General features: G+C 32.9%; 3 protein-coding genes across 6 annotated transcripts in view; 2 read left to right on the forward strand and 1 right to left on the reverse strand.

Moving 5' to 3' along the window:
• The window catches only part of LOC134836712 (focal adhesion kinase 1), a 39744-nt gene extending 33708 nt beyond the window's left edge, over positions 1–6036 (forward strand). The window contains exons 6-15 of one of the 3 annotated variants that reach the window (XM_063851924.1): positions 103–235; positions 318–459; positions 518–722; positions 781–908; positions 1646–1803; positions 3545–3898; positions 4391–4611; positions 4669–4779; positions 4841–5665; positions 5940–6036. In XM_063851924.1, coding sequence (XP_063707994.1) covers positions 103–235; positions 318–459; positions 518–722; positions 781–908; positions 1646–1803; positions 3545–3898; positions 4391–4611; positions 4669–4779; positions 4841–5665; positions 5940–5943 — 2281 coding nt within the window. In that variant the 3' untranslated portion in view covers positions 5944–6036. The other 2 variants (XM_063851915.1, XM_063851906.1) reach the window with 2 other exon arrangements.
• A 973-nt stretch (positions 6037–7009) lies between these two features.
• On the reverse strand, positions 7010–9861 carry LOC134831574 (uncharacterized). Of its 2 annotated transcripts, none has more exons than XM_063845341.1 (4): positions 9708–9861; positions 8417–9640; positions 7980–8360; positions 7010–7230 (listed from the first exon to the last, which is right to left on the reverse strand). In XM_063845341.1, the coding sequence occupies exons 1-4, from the start codon at positions 9768–9770 to the stop codon at positions 7129–7131; spliced, it is 1770 nt and encodes a 589-aa protein (XP_063701411.1). In that variant the 5' UTR covers positions 9771–9861; the 3' UTR covers positions 7010–7128. The 2 variants fall into 2 exon arrangements, with proteins under 2 accessions (XP_063701411.1, XP_063701403.1); XM_063845333.1 differs by having other exon boundaries at positions 7980–8363.
• Positions 9862–9927: 66 nt separating this feature from the next.
• Positions 9928–12184, forward strand: LOC134831780 (uncharacterized). Its single transcript, XM_063845598.1, has 4 exons — positions 9928–10076; positions 10143–11360; positions 11415–11813; positions 11876–12184. The coding sequence occupies exons 1-4, from the start codon at positions 10002–10004 to the stop codon at positions 12089–12091; spliced, it is 1908 nt and encodes a 635-aa protein (XP_063701668.1). The 5' UTR covers positions 9928–10001; the 3' UTR covers positions 12092–12184.
• Positions 12185–12855: the final 671 nt, after the last annotated feature.

The following is a 12855-nucleotide window of genomic DNA, read 5'->3' on the forward strand; positions in this document are numbered from 1 at the left end:
GTCCCGAACGCCATGAATAAATTATTTTTTCGTCTCTATGTGGCTCTGTAGATGTTTGAGTGCTTTTATAAAGAGACATTTTAATTTTTTTATTTTTTATAGACTCAAGTTGGGAACTTTGTTGCTCTATTCGTATCAACTATCAACGGCACTGAGTTATTTGGAGTCCAAAAAATTTGTTCATCGAGATATCGCTGCCAGAAACGTACTAGTCAGTTCACCAACATGTATTAAGGTGATTTTTTTGAATTTTTGAACTTGAATTTTTTAATTTTTTTTGTCGAATTCGAATTTCATCGCCTACTGAATACTTTTAGCTCGCCGACTTTGGTTTATCAAGGTGGATCGAGGATCAATCTTACTACACATCGAGCAAGGGGATGCTTCCGATCAAGTGGATGGCACCTGAATCGATCAATTTCCGTCGCTTTACCACCGCAAGTGATGTTTGGATGTTCGGTACGTCAAGAAATTCGTTATTTTTTGAGCGCAACTTTCACGAATAATCCATTTTTAGGTGTTTGTACGTGGGAAATATTAATGTTAGGTGTCAAGCCATTCCAAGGTATTAAGAATAGTGATGTCATAGGTAAATTAGAGAACGGCGAACGACTACCGTTGCCGAATAATTGTCCGCCACGCTTGTACTCGCTCATGTCGCAATGTTGGACATATGAACCGCATAAAAGACCCGACTTTAAGACAATTAAGGAAGTGTTATAGTAAGTATTTGGTTGAGATTTGATGTGATTTTTGAATTAAAATGAGATTATTTTGCAGTGAAATCTTGACGGATGAAAGACATTGTGATACGGAGACTATGCGACGTGAAAATCGACGAGTTGCTGCAATGTCTTGGGGTGCCGGAGATGATAATGCGCCTCCAAAGCCTGCTAGACCTAATTTAGGTGAGTTTTTGTTCAAATTTTTGCATTAACAACTAAATTTAAATATTTGACTTTTTTTATTCTTTTAAAATTTTTATTAAAATTAAATTTACCTAATTAAATAATTTTTTTTATTAAATTCTTAATTTTTTGTTATTTACTTTTTTTATTGAATTTATTAAATTTTGACCGTAAATCTATGTTTAACAAAAAAAATAAAAAAAAAATTAATTAAAAAATAATTTTTAGGTAAATAAATAAATTCAACACAAAAATTTAAAAATTCAAAATTGAAAAATTAAGGAAAATGACCAAAAAATATTAATTTAATTATTTCCAATTTAATTTATTTTTATATTTAAGTCAATTTTAAAGTTGATTTCACATTAAATTTAATTTAATTTTAATTTTTTTTTTAATATTTTTTAAGCGAAAAATCCATGAAAACATAATTGAAATTGATTAAAAAAATTTCTTAAAAATTCCATTAAGATAACGTGATAAAAATTGTTTTTCCATCCAAATTTTTAACAGAAATCTAATATGATTTTTATCGATTTTTATAAAATTTTAGATTTTTTTACGGTTTTTCAATCAAAAACCACAGAAAAAAGAAAAAAATTAATTTTTATAAATTTTTTTTTTTTAGAATTTTTTAAATTTTTAGCCAAAATCAAAATTAAAAAAAAAAAACAAAAAGTCAAATAATTAAATTTTGTCACCTAAAAGCAATTAATATCAAATTTTATGAATTTTAGATGGAACTCTCATGCCCTTGAACGAAGGTGACGTCGGAAAGCCTCCCACATCTCCGCAGACCTACATCATTGCTCAAAATCCCGCTGTCCTGGCTCACTTGATGCGCGAAAACGAGAAACGTGGCATAAATGCAGCAATGTACACCGCTCCCGTCACGGTATTTAACACTATAGCTGTAGATATTGATTCACAAACTGGCGAAGCTACAAATGCCCCCACAGCAATACCGGTCGAAAAAGTCGCGGAAGATCTCCCCATGAAAACGGTCCCTCTCCAAACGAAAGAACTCCTCAAACTCGATCCGACAATTGAGGAATTGAGACAAAGCGAGATGGCGGGTACGCCATCGATGCAAAGTCTCGCCTCAACCGCGACCCTCTCCGAAATTAATGACATTAGTTCGACGAGCACCGAAACGCTCGATCGTTACAAGAATCCGCAAGACGCGATTTTAGGTGCGCCGCAGGAACGACCTCCGCCGCCCGAGTATCCGCATCCCTGCGAAATCATCAATGCCCAAACGCAACAAACGCATTCCATGGATCCGATGTACAAGAGTTTGCAACGCAATCAAAATGGCGCCGGTGGCACGGGTCAGTATGACATGGCGAACCAACAAATTCCCATTTCGACATTTGCGGCACCGCAACAGCAATATTTCCAGCAGGGATATGGAACGCAACCGAATCCCTCGTATTTGCCGCCGTATCCGGGTCAAGTACAGGTTCAATCGCCCGGCGATCAGAGTCAAAAATCCCGCAGCTTGGAGCGAAATCAAACGCAGAACATCGTGCAAGCATATGCGGCACGTTTAAATTCACTTGAACGCACAAAAAACACGGATTACGGCAATAAAGTGTCCCGATCGAATTCTCTGACGCGACAATTGAACGCTGGACCGGAAACGCCGCAAATGACAGCTCGTTCGGCAAGTCTTGAACGAGGCCCGGCACCATATGGACCCAAAAGTGGCAGTCTTGAACGCAAACAACATCCGCCAAACGTCGCCGGATACAATCCTCCCGTCTATCCGGGGCCCGCCCAACCTGGCGGAGGCAGTTTGGAACGAAATCAATCGCAAGCCATGGTCATCGAGATGATGAATCGCGGCTTTAGAGGCGGAAGTTTGGAACGAAACCCCCAAGGAGCCTATTTCAATGTCAATCGCAGTTCGAGTCTCGAACGAAATATCCCCTATCAACCGGCATATCGTCCGCCGCAGAAAAAGGAAGAACCATTCCAAGAGGAAATTTACGATTTTGGCGGCGTAAATGTCAAATCGTGTGCCGCAATCGCTCTGAAAAAGAGCGTTGAGAAGGGATTGTTGCCGCCAAGTGCGTTAAATCAACTGAATCAACCGCAACAAGGCCCGCTTTCGCCACAATCGCAGCAAATGCATCAAGAACCGCCGCACTCGATGCCACCAATGTACAGTCATCAGCAGCAGCAACAGCAACAACGTTTGTGGGGACAGCCACAAGGCACTCCGCAACGCATGGGAATGATGGGACTCATGTCGCCCAATTCCTATAACGATCCCCATGGATTTGCACAACAACAGGTGTGAAATTGTTGGCGTTGCGTTTGTTGAATTTCTTTTGTTGCGTTAAAAATTAATTTTATTTAGCGTTTTTTATAGTTTTTTGGAAGAAAATTCCAATTTTGCTTATTCAATTTTTAGATAGAAACTTTGCACGGCCTTCGAAACAGGCCTCAGAAGGTGTTTTTAGTTAATTTTTGCAGGTGTTTGATGTTAATTTGTTTTTTTTTTCGCAGCATGATTTTTTTTTATAATTTTCATCAGTAGCCAGTTTCTGAAAAGAACTTTATTTTTGCATGATTTTAGCTTAAAATTGAAAAAAATTACAAATTTTTAATCAAAACTTTCCTTTTTTTAGAATTCCATGCAAGACACTCAATCGCTGATCGAAGCCAAAATACGTAAGCAACAAGAAGAGAGCAAAATGGACTCGCAGTGGTTGCAACAAGAAGAAATGAACTTCAACAAACGTCTCAGTCTAGTCACGAACAACAGCAATATGGATAACGATGTTTCGGGTCCTTTGTCGGGAAGTTACCACGGCGCCCAAAGCTCGGGCCCGGGAAGCTTAACGGATCACTTTGCGATGATGGGTATCGGCGGAAATGATTTGAGGCCTATGACGCCAGGATCTAACTCGGGCACGTTGTCAAAGTCGATTACGAGATCTATGGAACGGAGTACCACACCGTCGACGTCTGATGGACAGAAAGTAAGAAATTTTTTTAAATGATTTTTATCTTTTGAAGTTTTTTTTTCCATTTAGGCCGTTTCAAATGAAAATCAAAAATAAAATGAGAATAAAAAAAAAGTTTTGAAATATTTTTTTCATAAAAAATGACAAAATTTTAACTACCTATTTTTGAACGTTAAATAATATTTTTTGTTTTTTTTTAACTTCTTAACTGAGATTTACTGTTTTAAAATAGATGTCAGAATTTCACATTAAAAATCAAAGAAAAAAAATTAAAAAATTTGAAAAAATTTTTTTTTTAAATTACACCAAAAAAGAAGAAAATTTATATTTTATTATATTTTATTTTTTTTTAATTTTACTTTTAAAGTAATTATTTTTTTTTATTTTATTTTTTTTTATTTTATTTTTAATTTTCAACTAATTAATTAATTTCATTTATTTAAATTTTCGAATTTTTAAAAGAGTTTCAAAAAAATTTTAATTTTTTTTATTTTTTTATTTTTTCAGAAACCTGAAGTTACCAAGACAATGCCTCTTGATCGCTCAAACGACAACGTGTATGCATGCACGACAGCTGTTGTAAAATCGATCATGGCACTAAGTCAAGGTGTGGAAAAGGCAAAAGCTCTTGAGTATTTGGAGCTGGTCAGAAACGTTGGAATGGAATTACGCAACTTACTTGGATCTGTTGATCAGATTTCGAATTGTTTCCCTGCGCAAGTTCACAAGTGAGTCGAAATTTGATTAAATTTTCATTCAAAATAATATTTTAAAATAATTTTTAGGGAAGTGGAGATGGCTCACAAAGTTTTATCGAAAGATATGTTTGAATTGGTTTCCGCTATGCGTTTGGCACAACAATATTGTGACACTACCTTGGATGCTGACTATAGAAAGTAAGTTTAAAAAAAAAATTTTTTTGAGTCAAACAGGATTTCTAACACTTTTTTTTAACAGGAGCATGCTAGCTTGTGCCCACGTCTTAGCGATGGATGCAAAAAATCTCCTCGACGTCGTGGACTCGATTCGCGTTCGTTATCCGGATCTTGTGCTGCCAGCGCATCTCCAGCCGCAACAACCTCCCTCACCTACCGTACAGCATTTCCAGCAAAATTTGCAACCATCTGGCGCCAGCAACGCAATTCCGTCCACAGTTGCGCCCCAAGTCACCCATTTGCACACGGTGACGCAGTCAATGACGTACCAAACTCAGGTGTTGCCCGACAGCGAAAATCAGTATCAAAATTCGCCGAACGACTGCTACCAGAATGCAACAATTGCGCGACAGCAGCAACAACAATTGCAACACTCGTCGCCGCCAGCATCTCTCACACATTCCTACGTTGCTCCCGCGCCAAATAACGAGGCAGCAGCAGCAGCCCCGCAGCAAATTTACTCCAACCAGCAAGGCATTTACGACAATGAAACAGCCACGAATAGCGCTCCGGCGCCCAATAAGAAACCAGAAACGGCATCAAATGCTGCAGCTCCTGCCCCGCCCGTCAAAGTCAAACCCCCGCCTCCGGTTCGTGCGCCAACAACGGGCCTCGTCTCGAAGATGCGCGCAAACTTCCAAGCAAATGCCGCCGACACGAATAACAAGGGTTTCAAGTCGAACAACAATCAAGACATGGCACTAAATGAACCACTGAAGATTGTCGAGGATCCGAATGAAATGTACTCGAATACTGCCGGAATTCAACTGCCTGAGCCAGTCTCTTGTCAAATTGTCCAAGAAAATCTCACGCCGCAGCAGAAAGTTGCCGGCACGAATTTGGGTAAGTAAGTACTTCACCTTTTTTCGGGGTGAAAATCAAAGAAATTTCCTCCTGTTGGCATTTATTTCACTCAAACACTTTATTAAACGAACAAAAATAGTCCCAATTTAAGCTTAAAACAATCAATAACAGACAGCTCTTTTATACTCTCACTTTTGACTTTTAAAATTTTATATTCTTCCAACATATATGATGAAGTGAAGTGCAAAAATTGCAGTTTTTTTTAAAGAAATTTTGTAGAAAAATTTTCCTAGAACAAATTTACTGAACTTTTGCAGCTAAAACATGAATGAATTAAGAAAATCGAAATAAAACTTATGCAAAATGGCAATGATAAGAGCTTACTACTTGACCTGCTTTTCTACAACATACATATAAAATAAATAAAAATTAAATAAAAAAAATTAAACTTTTCTCTCTGAACCCATCTAAAAAACATAAAAAAAATAACAATACATAAATAAAAGGTTACCTTGTTTAATAAAAAAAAATATGAATAATCATTAAAAAAATTTCTTTCATAAATCATATTGAAAAAAAAACATTAATTATTATATTAAAAGTAATAATAAACATACATTATTATATGATTGTAATAATTAATTATTATTCGAATCAACTTAAAAAAAACTATACTATATAAAAGTATATATTTATATACATTAGAATCTTTGCACTTTTATAAATACACACGCCCTCAATAAATAATATATTTAAAAATTAAAACTTGAACTCATTATGATTGATATTGAACTATTTTTTAAAGATGTATTTTATATTCTTCCACCAATTCTGTTGAATATTTTAGTATTTTTCTACTTTTTATATAATTATTATTATTTTTTATTGTGTTCCAACATACATTCTTAAAATATAATAATAAAAATTAATTAAAATAAACAAGGTTTGCAAGAAAATATGAATATATTATATATAAATATAATTATTAATTAAACAAAAAGTAACAAAAAGTCATTACTATTAATAATAAATATAAAAATAAGTCATAAATTATAAACAAAAATATTATTCGTGTAATTGTTTAATATAATAATAAAAAAAATAAAAATAAAGAAGAAAAAAAAGTGAAAACAGCGATAATTATTTATGAACAATCAAAGTTGAAGGCAAACAAATATAAATAATAATAAACTTAAAAATATGTAATTTATTTCTTTGTGTTCTATTTATCGCAAATTGCTGTAAAGACATGAAGCTAATTTTTTTGAAGTCTGAACAAGAATTTGTGAGAAAAATAAAATTTAGAATTAAATATTAATAACAACAGGATCAATGAATAAAATAATAAAAATTGAGAAATTATGAAAAAAAGTGTTTTTTACATAAATTAATGATATATTGGCACGAAAGTTAGGTAAGTACATTAAAAAAAAAAGAACTAAAATAAAAATTATCCGTTGCTTCTTCATCCGTTGAATCTTCTGCTTCTTATTCTTCAAACTTTTCTTAATCATCGTCCATATCTTCAAATTTCGCCACTAATGGAAGGCAATAAAGTTCGTGAGTACATGGTCGCTTGTTTGATTTAGATTTAGTTCCTTGATGTTTCTAATGAAATAAAATTTTTTGATTATTTTAATTAAATAATATTCAGATATTTACAATAGCGATCAGAAGTTTTTTGCAAGAGCCTTTTTTTAATGCAAAACCTTCAATTTTTGGTCTGTATTAAGTGTATTATATTTTTTAAAAGGTAATTAGTTTTTTGAAAAAAAAAGGATCAAAAATGGCGATTTTGATATAAAAATCGAAATTTGTATCAAATACCTAAACCTTTATATTTATGAAACACATGAAGATAAAATTTTTCGTAAGAACGAAAAATGTTGTCCTAAAGTAGTCCAACAATTAAGTATATGCAACTAAATTTATCAAAAGTAAGGCCGCTCCAAATGAAAATCAAAAATAAAGTCCGATGCCCCATTTTAAAAGTCGAAAATCCAATGGGGCAAAATAAAAAAAAAAAGTTAAAAATTTAACCAAAAATGACCGTTTTTGGTGTATTTTCATAATTTTTCAAGAAAATTTCCAAAAAATTTTTGAAAAATTTTCAATTTATTCTAATTTTTGTTTTGAAATCATATTATACCATAAATTTCGTTCTCTAAAAATATTTTTTATAAAATTATTAATTTTTTTTTTCAAAAAATTTTGACAGAAAAATTTTTTTTTCAACAAATTTTTAAATAAATTTATCGAAAGTAGGTAACTAATATTTTTTACTGAAGCCCAAAATTGAGGGTTTTGCATAAAAAAAGTCTATTGCAAAAAAACTTATGATCGCTACTATAGCTCACCCTTTTTAATTGCATTTTTATCTGAGGGTACTCATCCAAGTAGACGTCCTGATTGCAATATTCGGCTCGTGTAAAAACCTCAGCTCCAATTTTGATGGCAATCAAACAAGACATGCTTTCAAATAAAGACATTTTTTCTGAAAAAGACAAATCTCTGTCATCGGATACAGCTACATAACTCAAGAAACGGCTTTTGGTCTTCGCAATTTCCCATGTTTCCTTTTCAAATACTTTGTTTGGTAACAGTAGTGTTGTCAGTTGGTGCCAGCCCTGCAACATTTCTTGAACCATTTTATCCGAAATTGTGTTATTTGTAGAACAAAAGTTGGAAACGTTTGGACATTGTTGGATTAAATTACGAATTCCATCAGTTTTAAAATTCTTCTAAAAATATAAATGAATAAATATTTCAAAAATTTAAAATTAAATGTACTTACATATCTGCAATTTAAACATAAAGTTTTGAGATTTGGCAAGTAAGAAAACCGTAAAAGACATTTATTTGTTAGACCTGAAGACTCATGTGAAATTTTGTCATAAATCAACAAGTGCTGTAATTTCTTCAATTGTTCAATCGAATACTGAGCATATTGGGAAGAGTCGAAAATGTGTCGAGGAATTCTTCCATGCAATTCCAAATGTTCCAAATCTGGCATATTAGCAAAAATTAGACGGATTTTGTCATCCATTAAATTAACGTTCAGGTCGAGTTTGGTCAAACCAGTGAATGACGATAAAATATTCCTTGTACAAGTATCACAATCCGATGTTTTATAAAAATGCAATTTTAAACTCTTTACATGAGAAAAATCCGGAAATGCTTGCTGATGATTGATAAAACATTCTCTGCTGTGAAACACTGTGAGTTCAATGGATTTTAAGTTTTGCAGCCGAAGCAGGGGTTCGAACGAGATTGAAAGAAATGCATCACAAACTATTCCCGTAATGTCATTCAGATCCAAGCTTTTTTCTTCGAGTATGTTCCAATTATTTTCAAAACCCAGAAAATTCTCTGAATGTGATAGATCATTGTGAATGTTCATTACTGCATCGGAAACTTTCAAACCTTGCGAAAATTCGCTATCTTCGTCCAAATGTAATTTGGAAAATATCAAACTTTTTACATTGACCGCCCCGTTTTCGTGTAGTGAATCCTTGAATTCCTTCAAGTCCTCAAAAAATGTATGACCGTTCACAAATATCTCTTTTAGTGAGGCTGGAAAATATTTCAGTATAGGAATATTCTCCTCACAGTCCAAATTTAATTTTTTTAAATTTGGAAAATTTTTCAAGATATTTTCTCGGAAGTTTCTGTCTTGAGTTTCTGATCCTTTTTCTACCATGCGCGGATAAAAAAAGTCTTCTTTCAATTCTAACACGGTAATTTCACTTCCAAGTCGCATGAAAAAGTTTTTGGCAAATGGAAGTGTCTTGAAACTAACTCTTTCCAATGTAAGATGATCAAAAGTTCGTTTCGAGCGATTACCGGGAGCAAATGTCATTCCAATTCCACAATTGGAAGCCAAATAATCTTCTGAAATCGTCAACTTGAAGAATTTTCTGAACTCTGGACGCAAAGTCAGGTGAAAGAACGTCAAACAAACTTCTGAACAGCGACGAATGCTCCACGAATCCAAATACTCGAAAATTTCCACCAACATCTGAAACAAAAATTATCGGATTTCAACATGGCGAAATGTGAAAATTGTTTAAACTTCAATTTTTTACCTCAACTGGAAGTTTCTCGATCAACGATCGATGTTGGCGGCTTGCCTTGGATCTGGTCTCCATAACTAACACAAATTTGTCTTGATTTCTTGGGTATTTTCACATAAATTTACGAAAAAAACAACAAAGCCAAGCAACTGTTTCGGACTGATTGATGAGGAGATTGAAAATGATAAATCGGAATTTGCCGGCGATCGGAATGAAATCAAAACAACGAAAAAATCTCGACGCGTATCGTTTCGTCTGTTAGTTTTTCCTGATTTTCGTGTTGAAAATCACAAGAATTGCAACAAAATGGCATCAAATATGAACACACGATCACGAAAAAGACGTGAGAGCTACTCGCCTATCGAAAGTCTCCCGGTTGAGGTAAAAAAATGAATTTTAAAAATTTTACATTGTTCGCCATGTTGAAGTCCGATATTTTTGTTTTAGATGTTGCTGGAAATTTTCGAGTATTTGGATTCGTGGAGCATTCGTCGCTGTTCCGAAGTTTGTTTGACGTTCTTTCACCTGACTTTGCGTCCAGAGTTCAGAAAATTCTTCAAGTTGACGATTTCAGAAGATTATTTGGCTGCCAATTGTGGAATCGGAAAGTTGTTTGCACCCGAAAGACGCACAATTCGAACTTTTGATCATCTCACATTGGAAAAAGTGAATTTCAAGACACTTCCGTTTGCTAAAAATTTCTTCATGCGACTTGGAAGAGAAATCACCGAGATAGAATTGCAGAACACATTTTTTCTGCCACTGATGATAGAAAAAGGATCAGACACGCAAGACACATTTTTTCGCAAAAACATCTTGAATAATTTTCCTAATTTAGAAAAATTAGTTTTGGAAAATTTAGACATTGATGACTTGAACTATTATCCCCCTTCTTTGAAGGAGATCCACATAAACAGCAGTGCTTTTTTTGAGGATTTAAAGGAGCACGAGGAGTTCCTCATACACAAAAACGGTCTAGTCAACTTGAAAAAATTGATTTTCACACAAGTGTATCCTTTCGATAATGAAGATTTTCCCGTCAACGTTACAGATGCGGTTAAGACCAATTTAAATGATCTTGAAGAACATCTGTATTATATCAAAAACAATTTCAACATACTCGAAGACACAGTTTTTGATCTAAATCACATCACAGGACTGGTTTTTGAAGAAATTTCTTCCATTTCGTTTGTTCAATTACATCATTTCTCAAATTTGAAGTTACTTGAAATCGAATTCGAGGAAGAAGTCAATTGCTTTACAGATCACGAGAAAGCATTTCCAGACTTTTCTCATGTCAAGGAATTGAAATTGCATATTGATTCCTTTTCAATTTGCGACACTTGCATAACGAATATTTTATCATCTTTTACTGGATTGACCGAACTCGATTTGAAAGCTAATTTGACAGACGCCCAATATCGTCTTATTTATGCAAATATGCCAAAATTAGAGTATCTCGAGTTACATGGAGTGATTCCGCGACACATTTTCGACTCGGCCGAGCATTCTCCGAATTCCATTGAAAAATTGAAGAATTTGCAGCATTTACTGGTGTACGATACCTCAATGAAGAAACTTTCGGGACTTTCAAATAAATGTTTTCTGAAATTCGCCTACTTGCCACATCTCAAAACATTACGTCTTAGTGAAAGTTACAATGAGGTACGTTTTTTTTATTGATAGATTTTAGAGATATTTTTAATATTTCACTTTTAGAATATCATTCAAATCACTGGAATTCGTCATCTTATTCGTCAATGTCCCCAAATTTCATCTTTTTCTATACCAGACAGCCTCGATGATAAAGAGATTAAAGAAATTATTCGCGGATGGCCTCACTTAACTACTTTATTTTTGCCACATGGAGATATTTGCTATCCAAAAACCTGGAATTTGATAAAAGACACTTGCCGTTTCCTAAAGTATTTGTCTGTCGATCATCATCGGCTCTTAGATTTTAAGTTCGTAGAACAATGTTCCTTGTTTAAAAACATCTCAAGTTTGAAATGGTTTAAGAAAGGGGATCGCGTAATCTTTACACGTACTGACTATCACGAAAAAGATGTTTACTTGAAAGAACATGGGGAGCTTCATAGGGATGTTTCTATAAAACGCGTAAGATTTATAAAAAAATTTAAAAAAAAATCCGAAAATACTTAAATTTTTGTCTTTTTTAGAGAAACTCAGCGATTGAATCGATATCCAAAAAGAAACGTTGTTTGTCATACAATGGATACTCTTTTTCTACAATTTCGGAAATAGAAAATGATGATTCCGTTGATGAATATTATCCGGATGAAGTATATAAGAACATGAATTCAGAATTATCATCGGAAGAATCTGGTTGTGAATGCGTATGGGGATATTGTGTCCATGAGTATGGATACTATTAGATAAACTCATTTGATTCTCTTCATAAATGTATTAATTAATTTTCGTAACTAATCTTTATGTAATAAAAAAAAATAATTTTTGTCTACTTTTAAACTGGATTTTGACTAATACATACGGTGCCGTACGAACTCATAATTAATATTTTTAGAAATATATTAATTTTTTTGGGGGAAAAATAAAAATTAAATTAAAAATTTAAATATTTTTGACATTTTTTTGGATATTTTTATTGAAAATGTATATATTTATGAATGTAGAAGAAATTTTTTTAAGGTCACGTGTGCAAAAATTTTTTTTTTAATTTTTGTTTTTGGAAATTTTGCTTGATTTTTCTCCACTTTTTTGTTCAAATTTAAAAAAAAAATATTAACCAAAATTAGATAAATGTTAACAATCAACGTTAAACGTCTAAAAACGTTAAAAAATTACAAACAAAAAATTCAAAAATATTTATTTTTTTTAATTCAAAGTAATATATCTAGTGAGCAAATTTTTTTAAAATAAAATTAGGCCGCTCCAAATGAAACTCAATAGTTTCGTCCAAAACTTTTGAAATAAAAATGGGGGAGCAAAAAAATAAAAAATTTTGAAATACTTTTTTTCATACAAAATGCCAATTTTTTTATTAATTTTTGATTTTTAATGAATATTTTTGTTGTTTTGACTTTTTTACATTGATATTTGTGTAGTAAAAATTGATTTAAATTTTTTTAAATTAAAATTGAAAAAAATGAATTTTAAAAAAATAATTGACAAAATTTTT

The sequence above is a fragment of the Culicoides brevitarsis genome, chromosome 1 (assembly GCF_036172545.1).
Source record: "Culicoides brevitarsis isolate CSIRO-B50_1 chromosome 1, AGI_CSIRO_Cbre_v1, whole genome shotgun sequence".
In the NCBI taxonomy this organism is placed as follows: Eukaryota; Metazoa; Arthropoda; class Insecta; order Diptera; family Ceratopogonidae; genus Culicoides; species Culicoides brevitarsis.